The following is a 22827-nucleotide window of genomic DNA, read 5'->3' as shown; positions in this document are numbered from 1 at the left end:
AAGAAGGCGTGGGTAGAGAAAGGTTAAACCTTATCCCTTTATAAGGGCGGCCAAAACTGTGCGCCCCCACTAGCCAGGTAAAACTCGCTTATCCCCCAAGCACCGTAATCGATGGCGCGGTTGGGTTACCCACGCCCGTATTGATGAGAATCCCGTGATAAGGGGAACACGATCTCTGCTTTGACAAGACGTGTCAAGAAACTGCCTCGCGTTATGTGCGGGGCTAGTTAAAGGAAACGGTTCGAATAATCACCGGGCCATGATAAAACGTCACGTTGACAAAACGAGTCAGCAGATTAGATTTGTGGAAATATTATTCTCTCTACGGTGGTATGTGGAACTTATTTTGCAGGGTCGGACACTATCCTTGTATTCAGATTCTTCCGGGGTGTATTCGGTGGAGGAACCCACCTTGCAATGCCGAAGACAACACTGTGCGCCGGACTCATCGTCCTTGAAGCCTGGTTCAGGGGCTACTGAGGGAGTCCGGGATTAGGGGTCTCCGGACTGCCGGACTATATCCTTTGGTCAGACTATTGGACTATGAAGATACAAGATTGAAGACTTCGTCTCGTGTTCGGATGGGACTCTACTTGGTGTGAAAGGTAAGCTAGGCAGTACGGATATGTATATCTCCTCCTTTGTAACCGACCTTGTGTAACCCTAGCCCCCTCCGGCATCTATATAAACCGGAGGGTTTTAGTCTGTAGGACAAGATACAATCATACCATAGGCTAGCTTCTAGGGTTTAGCCTCTCCGATCTCGTGGTAGATCAACTCTTGTAATACTCATATCATCAAGAATAAATCAAGCAGGACATTGGGTTTTACCTCCATCAAGAGGGCCCGAACCTGGGTAAAACATCGTGTCCCCTGCCTCCTGTTACCATCCGCGTAGACGCACAGTTCGGGACCCCCTACCCGAGATCCGCCGGTTTTGACACCGACAGACATCCTCCTGGGTTAGATCTGGATATGCATCACCAAATAATAATGAGCACTTGTCAAGATTGAGACTCTGTCCTGTAGCAGAACCATACACATCTGTGATGGCCTGGCTTATTAGGGATGATAGACTACTCATATCAATAAGGAATTCCTTCTTTTCTGATAGCCCATTCAGACAGAACTCCAAAGTTAAGCGTGCTCAGCTTGGAGTAGTGTCAGGATGGGTGACCGACCGGTAAGTTGCTCCCGGGTGCGCATGAGTGAGGACAAAGTGTGCAGAAAAGACTAGTATTGATCTGTGGGGCCAGTCTAGATCCCGCCAGGAGTAACGACCACCGACGGGTGTGTCTGGGGCGTTACAAGTTGGTATCAGAGCCGACCCTCGCGGTTACACGGATATTTGCGGACAGGTGCGCGGTCAAGTTGTTCATGACATTTGTGACCCGTCGTGGCACACGGCATGATACATGTACCACACTGGATGCACAGACGTATGTGCCAAGAGGGAACGTTCCTGTAGCCCGACGAGGATGTCGGTTCCTCTGAGCGGGGGTGTATGTGATGGCCTGACTTATTAGGGATGATAGACTACTCATATCAATAAGGAATTCCTTCTTTTCTAGGAGCCCATTCGTACAGAACTCCAAAGTTAACCGTGCTCAGCTTGGAGTAGTGTCAGGATGAGTGACCGACCGGGAAGTTTCTCCCGGGTGCGCACGAGTGAGGATAAAGTGTGCAGAAAAGACTAATATTGATCTGTGGGGCCAGTCTAGATCCCGCCAGGAGTAACGACCACCGGCGGGTGTGTCCGGGGTGTTACAACATCCAATATTGCTTTCACCCTTTCTGCCTGAATTTTAGATGCTTCAAAAAACAGAATTGTATCATCAGCGAATAGTAAGTGTGATATGCCTGGCGCACTTCTACACACTTTGACCGGGAAGTTGCTCCCGGGTGTGCACGAGTGAGGACAAAGTGCGCAGAAAAGACTAGTATTGATTTGTGGGGCCAGTCTAGATCCCGCCAGGAGTAACGACCACCGGCGGGTGTGTCCGGGGCGTTACAACATCCAATATTGCTTTCACCCTTTCTGCCTGAATTTTAGATGCTTCAAAAAATAGAATTGTATCATCAGCGAATAGTAAGTGTGATATGCCCGGCGCAGTTCTACACACTTTGACAGGAGTAATATCTCCCAACTCCACACTTTTCCTCAACAATGCTGAAAGTCCATCTGCCACAAACAAAAATAACAATGGCGATAAGGGGTCTCCTTGCCAAAGCCCACGCGACGGCGCAAACGAATCCAAGAGAGTTCCATTAAAATTCACTGAGTATCTCACCGACATGACACATGCCATAATCCAGTCAACCCATCGCTGAGAGAAACCCATCTTTTGCATCACTTGCCTCAAAAAGACCCAATCAACCCTATCATAAGCCTTGGACAGATCCAAGTTATATGCACAAAAACTCTTCGTTGGATCCTTCTCTTGCTTGATGTGGTGGATGCACTCAAAGGCCACAAGTGCATTGTCCGTAATCATTCTTCCCGGAATAAAGGCACTCTATTCCGGAGAGATGAGATCATCCAACATAGGCCTCAACCTGTTAACCAAACACTTCGAAATAACCTTGTATATAACATTACAAAGACTAATAGGTCTGTAATCCGAAAGTTTGGTAGGGTTTCAGATTTTAGGAATGAGCACAATGGATGTAGAATTTACCCCCTCCAGCATAACTCCTGTGTGGAAAAAATCTTTCACTGCCGCCAAAACCCCCTCCTTTAGCGTGCCCCAGCTGCGTTGGAAGAACCTTGCCGGAAGGCCATCCGGGCTTGGTGCTTTGAGCGGGCCTATTTGAAATAGTGCATCCAAAATTTCCTTATCAGAGAAGGTCTTGCATAGATTGGTGTTATCTTCGGCCGACAACCTAGAGTCCAGTAGGTCCAGAAACGGTGAAGCATCCAGGGATGTATCAACCGAGAAAATGTTATGAAAGTACTCATTAGCTAACAGCCCCATGGTTGCAAAAACAAAGTGCACAATCCCAATACTATCCGTAAGCTCTCTAATTTTGTTTTTCCTCGCTCTGCAAACGGCTTTGCTTTGAAAGTATTTGGTATTCCGGTCACCCTCTTTCAGCCAAGTGATTCTAGATCTCTGAAGCCAAAGCATCTCATCTTATGTTGTCAACACTATACAACTTTTTACCCGCGAAAAAAAAACACTATACAACTTTTCAATCATTTTGACAATGTAAAATATGCCCCTCGCAAAATATAATATTTGATATGTCATGTTAATTTCAAGACTTTAAGTTATGAAAAAATGCACTGCTGGAAGGATTAATTTAAATTAGTTTTTGAGTAACTGATTTATTTAATCAATTTGATTTTATTTGAGTAACCGATTTATTCAATTTTTAGCTATGGAAATTTTGAAGTCATGTTTACTATGTAAATTGAGAGACGATTTTCTTAGGCATTGCATGATGATCTAAATGAGAAGTCATTACCAGCGGCCTGGGCGGGGGGGGGGGGGGGGGGGGGGGGGGGGGGGGGGGGCTCTTGCGTTGAGAAGGCGTTACCAACGCATCAACCATTTGTTCTGGTGATGATAGTAGTTGTTTGATGGTTCGGGGACTTTGATGTAATTTTTGTTATTTTTAGAATGCTTTGTATTTTTATTAATTATTTAGCATACCTATGTCTTTTAGTAAATGTTAAGCTCTAGTTTCTTTCTATATTATTTATTTTTGATGTTCAGAGAAACAAATTCAAACAGATACAAATTATTACATTATTGAAATAGTTATTAGGCTGGATATTTTCTTCACTAACTTAGCTTGGCCCCGTACAAAATCCGGGCTGCACATCTATATCTATATCTATACATAATAATAAAGAAACTATTGCTTCTTGTGGTACGTCACAAAAATTGTCTCCAAAGTTGCAAAATATTACCGACCAATGCCACCTTAAGTGATAAAAAATGTTTCACATAGGGGAATCCTCCGACTGGGCTGGCGCATACAGTAGGGATCTTCTATACTACGCTCTACGCGGTGGGAAAAGACGCAGCATGCCCATTTGACCCAGCCCATGTCCTGATGGCCTGTTTTTAAAAATTTCGTTTTTATTTTTTTCTTTTCATTTTCATTTTTCTACTTTAAATAAGTTGGGACTTCAATTTTTTCAAAAATTCAAGAAAATGAGAATTCTAAAGTAAAATATTTAATAAATCATAAAATGTTTGTGGATTCAAAAAATGTATGTGATTCATAATAAAATGTTTGTTCATTAAGAAATGTTCTAAATTTTGAAAACCAATGTTCGGGACATAAAACAATGTTCATGATTTTTTTAAAGTTCATGTATTAAAAATGTTAATGAAATTAACAAAAAATTTCAATTCAAAATAATACATGAATGGAAAATATTTTAAAATTCAAAAATTGTTGCTGACTTAAAAAGTAGTTTATTCATTCATGAAATGTTCGCTGATTCAAAAGATGATCCTGCATTTCAAATATGTTTGTTAGATCGCATGAATTTTAAAAATTATTTCACCAATATCCAAAACAATGTTTGTCCATTCTAAAAATGTTCTCCGATTCAAGAAAATTGTTTACAAATGTTAACAAATTTTTTTATTTTTTTGCAAATAGTTAAATTTTTCATGAATTCAAAAAACGTTCTTGATTTTAGGAAATGTTCAAAAATATTAAAAGTGTTCATGAATTTGAGAAATGTTCACGAGTTTAAAAAAATGTTCATGATTTCACGAAATTGAGAGTGATAGTGTGTCTCGATAATGCAGGAAGATGTGATCATAGTCATTGAAGATTATGACTTTTTTTTCTACCGTTGCAATGCACAAGCCCTTTCACTATGTCTACTACTTAAAAAAAAACCTAAGGTTCCCATTTCAGATTTCTTTCCGTCACCCATTCGTTCAACCTTGCATGTATATATGATAATCAATCATCTTAATTTACTTACCTTCTAAATCAATTCCACTTCAATTTACTTACCGAATTTATAATAAAAATATAAAGTAATTCACGATCAATGAACATTTATTTACACAATCACATTAATATTGACAGGTAAATTATAAGTTTTTTTGAGGTAAAGGTAAATTATAAGTTAACGTACTATAACATATTATTTCACGTTGCAATGCATGGGCATTGTTTTATAGTAGAGATAAACATGTGATTCCGTTCGTACGGGCGGTGCAATCTTTGAATCCATTTCCTTCCTCACAAATTGTAATATCTTCCGTATACTAGTTTTCCGTGGGAGGCAAGTTGCCTTTCCCTCGAAAAGCAATGAAAATATACATGGATAGTTCCGTGGGAGACACGGAGACGCATATGCTCGAAATCGTGCCACTGGATCACTTTACAAGACTCATTCGTCATTTAGATATTTAATTTAACTCGTCAACAACACGTTTGGGCTTGCCACTGAATCAATTTATAAGACCCATTCATTCGTGTCGAACGAGAGGATCTATTCCCCTCGAGCGAGTTCGTCGTCGATGGCGACCAAGAGAGCGCGTCGCGGCCGCCGCCGGCGCGGCAACGGCAAGCCCAAGAGAGCGCCGAGGCGCGAGCCGCTCCCGCCAGGGCCAACGGGGTTGCATCACATCCCCGACCACCTCCTCGAGCTCGTCCTCCTGCACGTAGGCTCCTCCCTCGCCCTCCTCCGCGCCGCCTTCACCTGCAAGCGCTGGCGCCGCATCGTCTCGGCCGCCGCCTTCCTCGCCCGGTTCCGCTCCCTCCACGCGGCCCATATGCCAGGCCACTACCACGTCGTCGACCCCAGCTTCAAGGAGCCGCCGCCCGACGGGAGCAGCAACCATGTCTACGTGCCGGACCCCTCGACGGCCGACGCCATCGACAGACGCCGCCTCGCCCTCGACTTCCTCCCGGAAGGCGACCGCTCGTTGCCCTGGGAGCTCGGCGACAGCCGCGGGGGCCTCCTGCTGCTCTACCGGAGGAATATCGTCTGGCACCGGATGGCCTACAGAACGTGGTACTCGGAGCTCCACTTCTCCGACATGGTCGTCTGCGACCCGCTCACGCGGACGTACCAGACGATCCTCTGCTCGGACGAGGCTGGCTCCCGCCTGTTCCTCGGCGTGTTCCTGCTCGACGGCGTCGCCGTGGACGAGTCTGGTGGCGGCTTCATCGCCATGTCGAATTTTCGGGTGCTCGCCGTGGGCTACGAAAGCCATGATTTCGAGGATGGCCGCGGCACTCCCCGTGCCTCCGTGTTCTCCTCCGGCAGCGAGGGCGGCTGGCAGAGCGCGGCCGAGAACGTCGTCTCCATTCCAGAGTATGCCTCGATGAGCTTCGCAGGGCGCGCGCGTTCTTCACTCTACTGGCGGATGGAGCGTGAGGTCGTCGTGCTGGCTCTCGACGAGACCACCCTCGAGTTCTCGCTCGTCGAGTTCCCGTGTACCGTCGTGGGCATGCCGGATGAATCTTCAGCCTTCCGGGTCATCGGCGGCCACGACGGCGCGCTGCGCGTTGTCCGCGTGATGGTCAACAATGACCTCACGGTCTTTGCGCAGTTCCGGGGCAGCGGCGAGTGGGTGGCCGAGAAGCTCGTAAGGCTGCCGGAGGCGACCTGCGGGCAGCCGGGGCGCGAGGAGACGTACTTCCAGCGACCAGCCAAGATCGTCTCGGCTAGTACGAGGTACATCCTCGTGACACCGCAGGAGGAGACATGGATTGTCTCCGTCGACCTCGAGACGCTGGAGGTGGAGCGGGCGCATGAGAGGAACAGGTACGCCGGTGCGGCGTACCCGTTCGAGCTGCCATGGCCACCGGCCTTGCAGGCTTGCCGTGCGGCCGATCGCCGGTGCAGCAGGAGGGTATATGTGCCGCCGACGTTCGCCTACGAATTACTTGACGGTATTAGTAACGCGCCAACGTGCACGGGCACGTCATAGCGCGCCATACCGCCGTTTGTTCGTCGCACACCAACGTACTACATGTAGCGTGTTGATGATTACGCCCGGGGTGACGTGTGTACCGAACTACCGAAGCGGCGCAGAGCGTGCTTCGCGTGGATGTCCGTCGCGCTGTAGCACATTCTACTAGCGGTGCGGAGACCTCACAGAACTCGTGGCTGACCTGAGTTTTTTTTTTGTTTTTTGTTTACGGATAAGAGTTGAGTTATTATAACAGTTTTGCTAAAGCACATCTAGATGTGCCATAAGTATTGCACATCTAAGTCATATGTCATCGATCTTACATTGAGATTCGTGTGAATATTTTTTTTCTTTTTTTTTCTTTTTCTCTTTATACTTGATTCACTCACTTAGATGTGCAATAACTAGAGCACATCTAGATGTGCCCTAGACACACCTTATTATAACTAACGGGTTTGCTAATTCTCATCTAAATGAGACACCTACAAACAACGAAGTTATCGAGTCCAACCTAGGGGCTAACCCAAGCCGCTGGGGTGTGTTCCCCTCACTCCCTTCCTTCCCCTCGTCGCTGCCTGTCCGCGCCGCCGAGCAAAGCCTAGTGGGTGTCGGCGGCAGTGGGGCCCATTCTCCTCCCCGCTTGTGGGGGCTCGGCCCGGGCGGGCATTCCCGAGCGGTTGTGCTCGGCGGTAGAGCTGCAAAGCAGCGGGCCGAGTGTGGAGGGCTGGACGAGGCGTGGTTCTAGCGAGGGTGTGCGTCGCCAGGCACTGATCAGGTCCTTCTGGATCTGGTCGCTGGCGACTGGTGCGGCGCGGCGGCGACTGCGAGGCTCGCTTGCTGGACGGGATGCTCTGCGGCAGCGAGGTGGTGGCCCTCGCAGTGGCGTGGGGGCTTGGTGGCGGTGGCTGCAGGTATCATTGCGGAGCGGGTTGGTGTCGGCGACGACTGGTTGCGTCCCCCGTCTGCTCGTCTGCGGGCAACTCGTGATGGTGCTTCGAGGGCCCCACTTAGGTAGGTGTCTGCGGTCGGCCATCGCTCATTGTCGTTGGACGGGCGACTGGGTGTGGACGCGTGCGGATCTGGCCGGAGCGATGTGGTAGGGTGGCACTGGGGTGTGCATGTGGGGAGACCGACGGGAGGGATGGGTGGCGCTGATGTAGGATCGAAAGTATGTCTAGAGGGGGGTGATTAGACTACTTGACCAAATAAAAATCTAGCATTTTCCCAAGTTTAGTTTCTGGCAGATTTTAGCAACTTTGGACAAGTCAAGCAATCTTAACACAATTCAAGCAAGCATGCAAAGAGTATATGAGCAGCAGAAAGTAAAGTATGTAACTTGTAAGAATGTAAAGGGAAGGGTTTGGAGGATTCAAACGCAATTGAAGACACGTATGTTTTTGCCGTGGTTCCGATAGGTGGTGCTATCGTACATCCACGTTGATGGAGACTTCAACCCACGAAGGGTAACGGTTGCGCGAATCCACGGAGGGCTCCACCCACGAAGGGTCCACGAAGAAGCAATATCCCACCATGGCCATCGCCCATGAAGGACTTGCCTCACTAGCGGTAGATCTTCACGAAGTAGGCGATCTCCTTGCCCTTACAAACTCCTTGGTTCAACTCCACAATCTTGTCGGAGGCTCCCAAGTGACACCTAGCCAATCTAGGAGACACCACTCTCCAAGAAGTAACAAATGGTGTGTTGATGATGAACTCCTTGCTCTTGTGCTTCAAATGATAGTCTCCCCAACACTCAACTCTCTCTCACAGGATTCTGATTTTGTGAAAAGAAGATTTGAGTGGAAAGTATCTTGGGGAAGGCTAGAGATCAAGATTCATATGGTAGGAATGGAATATATTGGTCTCAACACAAGTGTAGGTGGTTCTCTCTCAGAGAAAGTAAGTTGGAAGTGTAGGTTTGTTCTGATGGCTCTCTCCACGAATGAAGAGGAGGTGGAGGGGTATTTATAGCCTCCACACAAAATCTAACCGTTACACATAACTTCCCAAACTCGGTGGGACCGAATGGTTAAACTCGGTCTGACCGATTTGGCAAAGCTAGTGACCGTTAGGGTTTTTGGTGGGACCGACATGCAACTCGGTAGGACCGATATGATTAGGGTTAGGGCATAACGTAATCTCGGTGAGACCGATTACACAAACTCGGTGCGACCGATTTTGGTAATAAGCTAACCAGGGAGTTGGCTAGGCAAACTCGGTGGGACCAATCGCTCATTTCGGTGAGACCGAAATGTTACGAAGGCAAAACAGAGTGTTTACATTGAAATCTCGGTGGCACCGATCACTCATCTCGGTGAGACCAAAACGTTACGAAGGGAAACAGAGAGATTACAACCCCATCTCGGTGAGACCGATATCCCTATCGGTGAGACCGATTTGCCTAGGGTTTGTGGCAGTGGCTAAGACATTTGAAACTCGGTGGCGCCGGATATGAAGAATCGGTGGAGCCGAGTTTGACTTTTGGTTTAGGTCATATGTGGATGTGAGAAAGTAGTTGAGGGTTTTGGAGTATATCACTAAGCGTTTTGAGCAAGAACATCATTAAGCAACACCTCATCCCTCCTTGATAGTATTGGCTTTTTCTATAGACTCAATGTGATCTTGGATCACTAAAATAGAAAATGTAGAGTCTTGAGCTTTGAGCTTGAGCCAATCCTTTGTCCTTAGCATTTTGAGGGGTCCAATTTTCTCATCCATGCCATGCCAATCATTGAGCTTTCCTGAGATATTAATCTTGAAATAGCATTAGCTCAATGAGCTATATGTTGTTAGGAATTACCAAAACCACCTAGGGATAGTTGCACTTTCAATCTCCCCTTTTTGGTAATTGATGACAACATATAGATCAAAGCTTCGACAAATGATAATAAGAGTGAAAAACATTGTCGCTTTGAGAAGTATGTGAAAAGCAAGAGCTTCCCCTAAGTTTGTGCATAGTTTAAGATTTGCTTTGGACTGGAAATGCATAAATAGTTAGGATCATGAGTTACTCTTCCATGTCACATACATCTTGGTGGAGCGCTCAAAATGATAATAATTAAAATACATGCATTCATCACCAAGCAAAGTGAGTGATCACATAAAAAGGATAATGTCATCCAACAAGCATTAAGGTAGCATATGATCAAACACATGATCATCCAAGTATCACAAAGGCATAAAGTATCTCAACCAAGCAAATAAACGAAGTTTAACCACCAAACAAAAAAGAGAGAGTAAAAAGCAACGCTCTCTCTCCAAGCCTATGATCTATACATTTTCTCCCCCTTTGGCAACAAGTTACCAAAAAGTTCATAAAAATGCATAGTGCTAAATGAACTCTCAGGCTTGGTCTTCAGGTGGTTGTGTAGACAGAACTCCAAGGGCGAAGGCATCAGTTGATGTAGATGGAGCAGGTGGAGTAGGTGCTAGAGCTGGTGGCACTGAAGCTGTAGCTGGTGTAGATAAAGTTGCTCTAGTGTCTGGAACAGGCACTGCAGCAGACCTCTGACCTCTGGGCACTCTAGCAAACGCATCAGTGGTTGTCTTGCCCTTCTTCCCCTGCACTTTATCCTGAAGTTGCTCAATGACTGACTAGATCTCAGTGAACTTCACATCTAGGTCATAGAACTTCTGCTCCACGATCCTCTCCAAGCTCTCTTGATTTTGAGTCAGGGTAGCCAATCCCTTCTCAATCCTCAGAGTGGAGGCAATCAAGTAGCCAAGCTGTTCATGCGTGTTCTTCAGAAGATACTGAGATGCCTCTTCAGTAGTTGGCATCTTTGCAGCCTTTTCAGCCCTTGCCTTCTCCTTCTTGGCTTGTGCGTGTACAGACGATGGTTCATTTTCATCCATCACCACAGTGTTGTTCTCAAAGTCTGGGTAGATGGGCAGGTGCTCCTTATCCAGCAGATATGTGCCAATGCCCATCTTGGAGTTAATCAGCTCCTGGATCTGTGGGGCATATCCACAACTCCTCTTCTGATCTGCAGCTGTCCTCTTTATGGTTTCCACAATTAGGCTCATGACTTTGAATTTCTGTGGGACATCAAAGATGTGAAGCAAGTTAATTGCATGGCCTCTGATCATCTTGTGATCACCTGACTTTGGCAAGAGAGTGTGCCTGAGGATCCAATTGATTGTTGGCAAGCCTGACAGAAGGTAATGTACTGATCCAAACTTGTGTGTCTCAAGAGTAGCATCTGGGATCTCCTTGTACATGTGTGCCATGGTGTTGTGATCCTTCTTCTTCTTGGCATAGACATCCAAGTCATCTTCATGTTCTTCTGGGGCATTGATCAACTTAGCGCATTCTGCAACTCTTGACTGGTACCTAGTGCCTTTAGACATCCATAAAATCCTTCCATCTGGGTAGAAGTGCGCTGTGGAGTAGAACTGCATGATGAGCTCATCATTCCATTTTGTGAGCTTCTGAGCCACAAACTCATCAACTCCACAAGCCTTGAAGCTGTCATATACACCAGGGAAGTGATCCTCGTTTTCCTCAATTAATGTCCAATCGACCCATCTCATGTCACACACTATGGGCTTCTTGTCAAGCAAGATAGTCTCATAGAAGTCATGTTGTTCCTTTGTATGGAACCTGTAGTCCACAACAGTCCTTCTCCTGGTGGCATATGGATCAAACTCTCTCCATAGACTTAGACCAAAGTCCTTCCTGTCTTTCATGTTCTCTGCAACTAGATGAGCATCATATTGATCTGGAATTTTTGGCTTCAATTTCCTCAAGACAATAGAATCATCTTCTTCTTCCATTGCAGCTTCAGGCATTGGGGCCTTATTCTTCTCCACTGTTGGGATGTTCCTGGTGCTCCTCTTGGGTGCAGTTTTGGGTTTTGGAGCAACTGTCTTAGAAGTTCCTTTGGGCTTAGATGGAGCACCCCTGATCTTATGGCATCTCCCATAAGCTTATGAGCTTTAGGTGCTGGTGCAGCATCCTCTTCCTCTTCTTCAGAGTCTTTCATTATTGAAGATCTCCCAAGCACTCTGGTAGTGGTATTCTTGACCCTTTCCTTTCTTTTCTTTTATGCCACAGCCTGCTCTTTGGGTGCAGATCCCAAAGTCTCTTGAGTAGGTGTTCTGGCTTTTGACATTGGAGCTCTCTTGGCTGGAACCTTTTGCTTCATCCCTGGCTTAGTGGCAGCAGTTGTGCCATATTCCTTTTTCAGGACTTTCCTCTTTGAGGTGGCTTCTTCCTCCTCAGCCACATAGTCCTCATCCTCTGACCCTGAGGTTCTTTTCTTGCTGGCCCTGGTGGGAGCCTTTGGCAGATTGCTTGGTGTGCTCCTGCTGCCATCATGTGAGCTGCTAGAGGGACTAGTGCCCTCACTCAAGTGAACCTGTTCCTCTGACTTGTTCTGATTGTCACTCTGATCTGACATGATGCAAACACTGACAGCAGACCCTGTGAACAGATTATAGATGAGGTAGAGTGGATGAGCATCACAAAGTGCAGAGGTTTTTGCAAAAGAATGAATTAAAAACTTAGTTTTAGTTTTCCACAGAAAGCATTTCAGATTTACCGATTTGCAAACTCGATGATACCGAAGCAGTTTTTGGAACCTAAACTAGTGAACTCGGTCAGACCGAGTCACAGTTCGGTGGCACCGAGACTGCTAGGGTTTCACAAAGTGCTGAACTCGGTCACACCGATTTGCAATTCTCGGTCAGACCGAGAATCACATGTGCAATGGCCTGAGCCAAATCAGTGGAACCGATTTCATCAACTCGGTCGGTCCGAGATGGTTTCAGCGGAAACCTAACCCTAAATTTTGAATTCACGACTAAACTACGGAGTGTTTTCGATGGATAGAATGATCTCAATCGTGGCAAGATACATGGCAAAGCAATGTGCTGGGGAATCGGAGTAAGAACAGCACAAAGATCAAGTCCATACCCTAGTTCGGCGATGAACTTGCTACGGCGGCAACGGCGGAGACGATCCCGTTGATGGCGGCGGAGACCAGCGACAGGAGGCGGCTGGCGATGAGGAGGATGATCCGGAGACCCAAGGAGGCAGAGCAGGCTAAGCGCGGGTGAAGAGGTTTGGAAAGTTTTCCAAAATTTGGGCCACGGATATATATAGCCTGACTCTGTCGGTGTGACTGAGTGGAACAACTCGGTGGCACCGAGATTCATAACTGCAAGCAGTTACTGAAACTCGGTGTGACCGAAAAGTTCAAATCGGTTGCACCGAGATTGAAAACCTAGATCGACTTAGTGATCTCGGTATGACCGAAATGGATGAATCGGTCAGAACAAAACGCAGAAAGAAGTTTTGGATTTTTAAGTCTATGACGAATCGGGGACTCCGATTGCTCCTGACACAGAGTGGTTGGAATCTGACTTGATCAAACTTTGTGATGCAGCATGAATAGAGTTTGAGACGAGAAAATCATAGATAGCTAGAGAAGGTTCTTAGGCATTCTTGTCCATCCACTTGGCAAAAGAAAAAGAAACCAACCAATCAAAACAACAAGTGGATGTCCTTGAATGAGTAAATTATGCAACCAACATGCTCACACAATAAAATGACAAATGAAATATGTGGCAAAGCATGCACAAACAATTCTAGCATCTATCAAGCAATTGGCGATGACTAGGTCATCTATATATGAGTATATTGACTTAGGAGTCAAATGAGAACATTTGATTGTAGGTCATACTCATCGTTTAAGCACAAGTGGGGTTACCACTTTTACATAAAGCGTTGCTGTGTTCACACAATTAGAGTTTCTTTAGCTCAATTCTTAGAGTAAAGCTCCCCCTAGATGTGAGATCCCACTTTAGAGGGATGAACTAACCTTGGGTTTTGTCGATGATGACTTCATGTAGGTGTTGAAGATGTGGATTCTCTAAGTTGATGTAGATCATTCGGAGCTATCCTTTGGAGTGAATTGCATTTTCAATACCTACACGGGTTAGTCCCACAAGGAACAAACAAGGATATCCATAGACATAGAGTGATGCACACACAATATGATGTCCATGAAAGCATTAGGTTACCTTGTCCCTTGTCTTACCAACAAGAGGATTTGTGACTCCTTGAACTAGTGCATGATGTGGAAGTTGATTGCACTTGTTCTTGCCAAAATGATAAGAGTGAAGCATGTTGGCGGAGTCACCCTCAAGAACTCTCTAGTTATTCTTCTTTGGGATCCGCACCATCTTGATGGGAATCCTCGGAGTTGTAGTTGTACTTGATGAAGTGGAACTTGATGTAGTCTTGGGAACCCACTTGACCAAGGCCTTAGGAGCTTCTTCAAATGCATCAATTTCCTCTTGAAGCTTGTCCTTGCCTTTTTCCTTGTGGTCTTCTGGTGGAAGATCATCTTGAGCTTGTGTCCCCTTGAAAGAAGTAGGATCATACTTCTCTTGTTGAGGAACAAACTTCGTCTTGGGGTATTGATCTTCTTCCCACTCAACTCCATTGGCATTGAATTTTCATTCAAAACCAATACCTTGATTCTTCCGGTGCCTTCCTTGCTTGCATACAATTTCCTCGAATTGCTTACTCCCGGCAAGGCTCTTGTAAACACCTTTCTCTATGATTCCCTTCAATAAGCTATTTTCTTGCTCAAGTGTGATTCCCTTCAATAAGCTATTTCCTTGCTCAAGTGTAACTTGGCTAAGAGAATTATTAGTGGAATCAAGAGAACTACTAGAAGCAACAATATTGGATTTAGCATGATTATTGTTACTACTAGAAGAAGAATCCTTCTTGTTCTTGTTACTAGACTTGACTTGAGGCATGTAAGTGGATAAGAGTAAACGCTTGGCAATGTAAGAAGAACTTTTCTTGTGAAGATCATCATTGATTGCCTTTAAGAACTCATGCTCTTGCTCAGGATTGAGCTTCTCAAAACGTAATTTCTCATGACTCCTTAAAAGTTCTCGATGATCTCCTAAGATAGTTTCATGAGCTAACTTAAGAGTGTTTAGTTCTTTAGTTAGAGACTCAATCTTGTCCTTACCATTTTCATTCGTTTCATCTTGATTAGCATGATTAATTGACGTTTCATCATAGTATTCATCACTAGAATTGTCAACAAGTAAATCATCATCACCTAACAAGTCATCTTCATCACTATTGAAATCAATATACTCGGGGTGTGATACCTTTGGGCCTTTAGCCATGAAGCATCTTCCAATTCCTTCATTTGGTGAATCAAATATGTCGTAGGAGTTGGTTGACACAAGTGCTAGACCGGCAACACCTTCATCTTGCGTATATTCGGAGTCGGAGTAATAGCTTCTCTCAGAGTGACTGTCGGAGTCGGAGCCGGATACCCATTCACCAACATGAGCTTGATGTCTTCATTTTGTGTAGCTCCTTGATGACTTGTCCTTCCTTTCCGAATCCTTGCTTCTCCGGGAGGGTCTTCATTCATAACGATCATCCCTACTCCTTCTCTCCCTCGATGGTGATTCTTCTCTTCTACTTCTTCTTTTGGGAGAATCTTCTTTTTTTTTTGGGGGGGGGGGGGGGGCGTACACTCATTGGAATAGTGTCCGGGTCTTCCACAATTGTAGCAGTTTCGCTCTCAACTAGAAGATCTTTTGTCATTGTAGGACCTTGACTTGGAACTTCTCTCTTTGCTTCTACTCTTGTAGAACTTGTTGAAGTTCTTCACCATTAGGCTCAATTCTTCATTGAAGGTTTGTTTCTCACTTGATGATGTGGGAGCTTCACATGAGGCTTTGTAAGCACCGCTTGACTTGTTATGGAGCTCCTCCTTATCCTTGAGTGACATCTCATAAGCAACAATTCTTCCAATGACTTCCGTTGGCTTGAGATCTTTGTAATTTGGCATCATTTGGATCAATGTGCATACGGTATCATATTTTCCATCCAAGGCTCTTAGGATCTTCTTGATGATGAATTTGTCGGTCATCTCTTCACTTCCTAAGCCGGCAATCTCATTTGTGATAAGAGCAAGCCTAGAGTACATTTCAGCGACACCTTCACCATCCTTCATTTTGAACTTGTCAAGTTGACTTTGAAGCACATCCAACTTGGATTCCTTGACAGAGTCGGTACCTTCGTGCATATCAATCAAAGTATCCCAAATTTCCTTTGCATTCTCAAGACGGCTGATTTTGTTGAATTCTTCAGGGAACAATCTGTTGAGGAGGATATCACAAGCTTGAGCATTGTACTGTAGCATCTTCAACTCTTCCGTGGTAGCTTCACGGTTCGGTTCTCTCCCATCAAAGAATTCACCTTGCAATACAACACACACAATAGCCCAAACGGCGGGGTTATGTCCAAGAATATGCATCTTCATCTTATGCTTCCAACTAGCAAAATTAGTGGCATCAAAGTAAGGACCTCTACGGTGGTAATTTCCCTCGCTAGACGCCATACTCTCCTAGGTTGTGAAACCAAGGCTATGACTTCCAAAAGCTATGAAAATCAAAGCAAATGGAGACCAAAGCTCTGATACCACTTGTAGGATCGAAAGTATGTCTACAGGGGGGTGATTAGACTACTTGACCAAATAAAAATCTGGCCTTTTCCCAATTTTAGTTCCTGGCAGATTTTAGCAACTTTGGACAAGTCAAGCAATCTTAACACAATTCAAGCAAGCAAGAGATATGAGCAGCGGAAGGTAAAACATGTAACTTGCAAGAATGTAAAGGGAAGGGTTTGGAGGATTCAAACGCAATTGGAGACACGGATGTTTTTGTCATGGTTCTGATAGATGGTGCTATCGTACATCCACGTTGATGGAGACTTCAACCCACGGAGGGTAACGGTTGCGTGAGTCCATGGAGAGCTCCACCCATGAAGGGTCCACGAAGAAGCAACCTTGTCTATCCCACCATGGCCATCGCCCATGAAGGACTTGCCTCACTAGCGGTAGATCTTCACGAAGTAGGCGATCTCCTTGCCCTTACAAACTCCTTGGTTCAACTCCACAATCTTGTCGGAGGCTCCCAAGTGACACCTAGCCAATCTAGGAGACACCACTCTCCAAGAAGTAACAAATGGTGTGTTGATGATGAACTCCTTGCTCTTATGCTTCAAATGATAGCCTCCCCAACACTCAACTCTCTCTCACAGGATTTGGATTTGGTGGAAAGAAGATTTGAGTGGAAAGCAACTTGGGGAAGGCTAGAGATCAAGATTCATATGGTAGGAATAGAATATCTTGGTCTCAACACAAGTGTAGGTGGTTCTCTCTCAGAAAAAGTAAGTTGGAAGTGTAGGTTTGTTCTGATGGCTCTCTCCACGAATGAAGAGGAGGTGGAGGGGTATTATAGCCTCCACACAAAATCTAACCGTTACACATAACTTCCCAAACTCGGTGGGACCGAATGGTTAAACTCGGTCTGACCGGTTTAGCAAAGCTAGTGACCGTTAGGGTTTTCGGTGGGACCTACATGCAACTCGGTAGGACCGATATGATTAGGGTTAGGGCATAACGTAATCTCGGTGAGACCGATTACACAAACTCGGTGCGACAGATTTTGGTAATAAGCTAACCAGAGAGTTGGTCAGGTAAACTCGGTGGGACCGATCGCTCATTTCGGTGAGACCGAAACGTTATGAAGGCAAAACAGAGAGTTTACATTGCAATCTTGATGGGACCGATCGCTCATCTTGGTGAGACCAAACGTTATGAAGGGAAACAGAGAGATTACAACCCCATCTCAGTGAGACCTAGATCCCTATCGGTGAGACCGATTTGCCTAGGGTTTGTGGCAGTGGCTAAGACATTTGAAACTCGGTGGCGCCGGATACGAAGAATCAGTGGGGCCGAGTTTGACTTTTTGTTTAGGTCATATGTGGATGTGAGAAAGTAGTTGAGGGTTTTGGAGCATATCACTAAGCATTTTGAGCAAGAACCTCATTAAGCAACACCTCATCCCTCCTTGATAGTATTGGCTTTTCCTATAGACTCAATGTGATCTTGGATCACTAAAATAGAAGATGTAGAGTCTTGAGCTTTGAGCTTGAGCCAATCCTTTGTCCTTAGCATTTTGAGGGGTCCACTTTTCTCATCCATGCCATGCCAATCATTGAGCTTTCCTGAGATATTAATCTTGAAATAGCATTAGCTCAATGAGCTATATGTTGTTAGGAATTACCAAAACCACCTAGGAATAGTTGCACTTTCAGCTGACTCGGTTGGGCTACCCGTCACCGGCGCGGGGGTGCGCTGGCCATGGATATGGTCCGCTCCTGCTTGTTCCCTTTCCTAGCTTGGTGCAGGAGAACGTAGCATGCAATTTCAAAAAAATTCCTACGATCACGCAAGATCTATCTAGGAGATGCATAACAATGAGAGGGGAAGAGCGTGTCCACGTACCCTTGTAGATCGAGAGCGGAAGCGTTAGGTTAACACGGTTGATGTAGTCGAACGTCTTCACGATCCAACCGATCTTAGTACCGAACGTACGTAACCTCCGAGTTCAGCACATGTTCAGCTCGATGACGTCCCTCGAACTCTTGATCCAGTAGAGGGTTGAGGGAGAGTTTCGTCAGCATGACGGCGTGGTGACGGTGATGGTGATGTGATCCGTGCAGGGCTTCGCCTAAGCACTACGACGCTATGACCGGAGGAGTAAACTGTTGAGGGGGGCACCGCACACGGCTAAGAGAACAATTGATGTGCCTTTGGGGTACCCTCCGCCCCCGTATATAAAGGAGGGGAGGAGGGGGTGGCTGGCCAAGAGGGGCACGCCATTGGGGGAGTCCTACTAGGACTCCTAGTCCTAGTAGGATTCGCCCCCTTTCTCCTTTCTTCACTAGAGGGAAAAGGAAGGAGAGGGAGTAGGAGAAGGAAAAGGGGTGTGGTGCCCCTTCCCTAAACCAATTCGACCGGAGGAAAAAGTCCATTTTAAACCTTGAATTCATAGACGTCCGGTGAATCAAACCCTGAAGTCGAAATCCCTGTCGTTTTGACCCTGAACTAATTAATCCTGGTCCAAATCAAACCTTAGTGTCGCTTCCCAAACGGGGATTGCCGACGTGGCAATGGGATGGCCGGGATGGGTCGTTCGGCGTGCGGCTGAGGCGATATTAGTGGGCCAACCCAGTTCGGCCAGTCATTTCGCTTCGTTCTCTCCGTGTCCCCTGCATTCTTCCTTATCTGGCGACGGCAATGGTGACCGACGGTTGATCGCCACCTCAGGGACGATCGTGATGGCGCGACGGCCCGTTGAAGAAGAAGGTAATGTCCTGGATGCCCTCCTCCCTTGTTATTCATAGGTTGGAGTAGTTGCGGCCTTAGGGTTAGGGTTTCAGTGGCAAATTTGGGGCAAATTTGGGTGACGCAAAAAGATTGATTTTTTGTGAAGGGAATAGGTTGTTATGCTTTATTTTGATCACGGTGTATGTTTTCTCAGTGAAATCATGGACCCAAGTGAGATTTTGAACATTCGGTTTCATGTTGGAGGGAAGTTCATCCGCATTGGTCCAAATTTGGACTATGTTGGAGGAGATCAAGCAATGTCAGAGATTGAGAGGGATAAATTGTCTCTGCAGGAAGTGAAAGGCTATTTAAAAGATCATACTCAGTTGATGGAATCGATGAAGTTCTATTTTCTGCTTCCTGGAAAAGAGCTTATCAATGGCTTAGTGTTCCTTAATGATGATAGTTGGTGTGTGAAGATGGCTGAGTACATTTGTGTTGGAGGAGTGACTGATGTGTATGTGGAGTATAATGGAGAGGAAGATAGCAATGACAACAGCAGTGGGAGTGATTTTGAGGATGAAATCATGGAATAGAGTGATGATGATGAAGTAGATGCAGTTATAACTGCTGAAGAACCAGATGCAGTTATAACTGCTGATGAACCAGATGCAGTAACTGGTGTTGAACCTGCAGAGTCTGACACTGATGTGCTCATACCTGATGAAACTGGTGTGATCACTCAAAGAATTTGCAGCCCCTTGAAGCAGAGAAGAAGCAATGCCAGAGAAGTAGATGTGGATGAAATGGCAGGCATGGAAGGGGTTTTTTCTCAGGTTTTGGATCCAAGTCAACCTGCATCATCTTGTGCTTCTGAACCTCAGGCTTCAGGGCATGTCAATAACCAAATGGTGATAGCTGCAAATGTTGACAGTGGCAATCAAAATTCAGACTCAGATAGTGACACTGAATATATTGGTCATACTGATGATAGTGGGGAGGATTCAGAAGTTGTGGAGCTCAGGAGACATGCTAGGAAATTTAAGAAAATGATGAGGGACTCCAAGAGCTGGATAGGTAGGGATGCTACAGGGCCAGTGCCAATTGAATTGATTGCCAACATGGAGGAGCAAATTGAAAGAGAAGAAATGTATTGGAACTATGATTCATCTGATGAGGACTACAGCTATAATGAAGATTCAGATGGTCATATAAGAAAGATGAAGAGTACATTCCCAAGATACAACCCTGAAAGTGAAGTACCACATTTTGCTTTGACCATGGTTTTTAGAAGCAAGAATCAACTGTGCAAAGCTTTGAGAAGATATGGACTAGTAACAAAGAGGAGCATCAAGTTCATGAAATCTGAGTGTGACAGAGTAAGGGCAAAGTGTGGATGGCCTGGCTGCCCATGGCTAATATATGCAGCCAAGAGATCAAGGACTTCAAGATTCCAAGTCATAACATATAATGATGATCACCAATGTGCACAGAACAGATGCAACAAGTTGGTTACTGCAAAGGTGATTGCACAGAGGTATGAGCACTTCATATTGGAAAATCCTATGTGGAAAATTGAGAGCATGAAAGCAACTGTTTTGCAAGATATGTTTGCTGATGTCTCCACTTGAAAGTGCAAGCATGAAAAAAGAATTGTCATGGACAAATTATTGTGTGGAATGAACAATGAATACACTAGAGTGTTTGACTACCAACTTGAGCTGCTAAGGAGCAACCCTGGAAGCACAGTTGTTATTTGCATGGATCCAACCAACATGGAGGAAAGTGTATTCCAGAGCTTCTATGTGTGCTTTAATGCAATGAAGCAAGGATTCAAGGCTGGTTGCAGAAAAGTAATATGCCTTGATGGTTGTTTCTTCAAAGGTGCAGTGAAGGGTGAGCTATTGTGTGCCATAGGTAGAGATGCAAATAATCAGATGTATCCACTAGCCTGGGCTGTAGTTGAGAATGAAACTAATATCACATGGAAGTGGTTTGTTGGGCTGCTCATTAAGGACTTGGAAATAAACAATAATGGAGCTGGCTGGGTTCTTATTTCTGATCAGTAGAAGGGCTTGATAAATGCAGTGAATGATTACCTTCCTGTTGCAGAGCATAGGATGTGTGCTAGGCACATTTATGCTAATTGGAGGAAGAAACATAGAGATCATGAGTGGCAAAAGAAATTCTGGGCAGTTGCTAAGGCTTCCAACAGGCAAGATTTCAACTATTATAAAGCCAAGCTTGCACAAGTCACTCCTGAAGGGGCTAAAGACATCATGAGGACTGAGCCAGTGCACTGGGCAAGGGCTTTCTTCCCAGTTGGTTCAAATTGTGAGTCAGTTGACAACAACCTTTGTGAGTCATTCAACCATGCTATAGTTGATGCTAGGTTTTATCCTATTATTTCTATGAATGAAAAAATTAGGAAGAAAGTACTTGTGAGAATTCAGCAACAAAGAGAGAAAGATGCCAACTTTAGAGGAAAAATATGCCCTGCTGTTTTTAAGAAGCTCAAGAAAAGTATTGCTAGAACACAATATCTTGAAGTGCTCTGGAATGGAGAAATTGGATTTGAAGTGAAGCAAGTGAATGGAAGGGGAAGGCAGTACACTGTGGACCTGGAAAAATGGACATGCTCTTGTGGGTACTTCCAGCTGGCAGGGCTTCCTTGCCACCATGCAATTAGTGCCATCTACAAGTGCAAAAAAAATATTGAAGATTTTATTGCTCCTTGCTACTTTGTTGAAGTGTTCAACAAAATCTATGAGCATTGCTTACAGCCAGTGGAGGGTGAAGAGATGTGGCCAGTGTCACCCAATCCTAGGCCAGTGCCTCCTGCATATGTCAGGTTTCTAGGAAAAGAGAAGAAAAAAGGAAGGCCTAAAAACAATGATAGGAGAAGAGAAGAAACTGAGCAACCTAAGGGGAAGAAAATGAGCAAGCATGGCACAATTATCAAATGCTCATTGTGTGGTAACCCCGGACACAACAAATTAGGATGTAAACAGAATCCAGAGAGAGGCAAGAAAAAGAATGCACATCTTGCTAGAACTAGTAAGAAAAAGAACCCAACTGAGGTATTTGTTGTTGTCATGTACTTATTGCATCTTGCATATTTATCCCGCTTATTAGTCTTTTGTTGGAACTTATTGCATATTTATCATGAATTTGCAGCAAGCCAAAGGAAGTGCATCTGCCTGTGCATCTGCTCCACCAATAGCAACAAGTTCAGTACCAACATGTCCTTCTACTGGGACGAACAGGTTTAAGACTCCAAGAAAGAGAACTGAAACTGCTGAAGCTGGATCATCTGCTGCCCCTATAACATCTACTTCCACAAGGACAGGATCTAGAGCTAAGAGGGATAGATGGCCTGCATCATCAGTGCCAAGCTTCAGATATTTCACTTGTAGTGGAAACTACTAGTTATAGTTGAAGAAAGACTGCATCTAGTTCTTTTGTTCAAGTTGGAATGTTCCAAAAGATTTCTGTTGTAATGTTGCAAACTTATCTTTTGTTCATGGCTCAAACTAGGGGTCATGTATGTGTGGGAGTATGACTTGTTTCAAACCTAGTTTATGTGCAATTAACTTGGTCTGGATGATCTTTCTATTATCAGTTGCATTTCCTTGTTATTTAATTGCTAGCAATGTTTCTAAATGACAACATCAACGATGCTATCTAGTGCTTTGACTTCCAACCTGGATCATATATGCATTGGAATTATCTTATAACTTGCATCATCTATGCATTATCTTACAAAC

The 22827-nt window shown here is 45.2% G+C and overlaps 1 protein-coding gene across 1 annotated transcript; it reads left to right on the top strand.

Moving 5' to 3' along the window:
* The first annotated feature begins 5447 nt into the window (after positions 1-5447).
* On the top strand, positions 5448-7205 carry LOC125556020. The gene has a single exon (XM_048718820.1). It carries the CDS (start codon positions 5499-5501, stop codon positions 6915-6917), a length of 1419 nt encoding a protein of 472 aa, XP_048574777.1. The 5' UTR covers positions 5448-5498; the 3' UTR covers positions 6918-7205.
* The last annotated feature ends 15622 nt before the right edge of the window (positions 7206-22827 follow it).

This window comes from Triticum urartu, chromosome 5 (assembly GCF_003073215.2).
Source record: "Triticum urartu cultivar G1812 chromosome 5, Tu2.1, whole genome shotgun sequence".
NCBI lineage: Eukaryota > Viridiplantae > Streptophyta > Magnoliopsida > Poales > Poaceae > Triticum > Triticum urartu.
The sequence above is the reverse complement of the archived record's forward strand: the minus strand, read 5'-3'. Positions and strand labels throughout refer to the sequence as shown.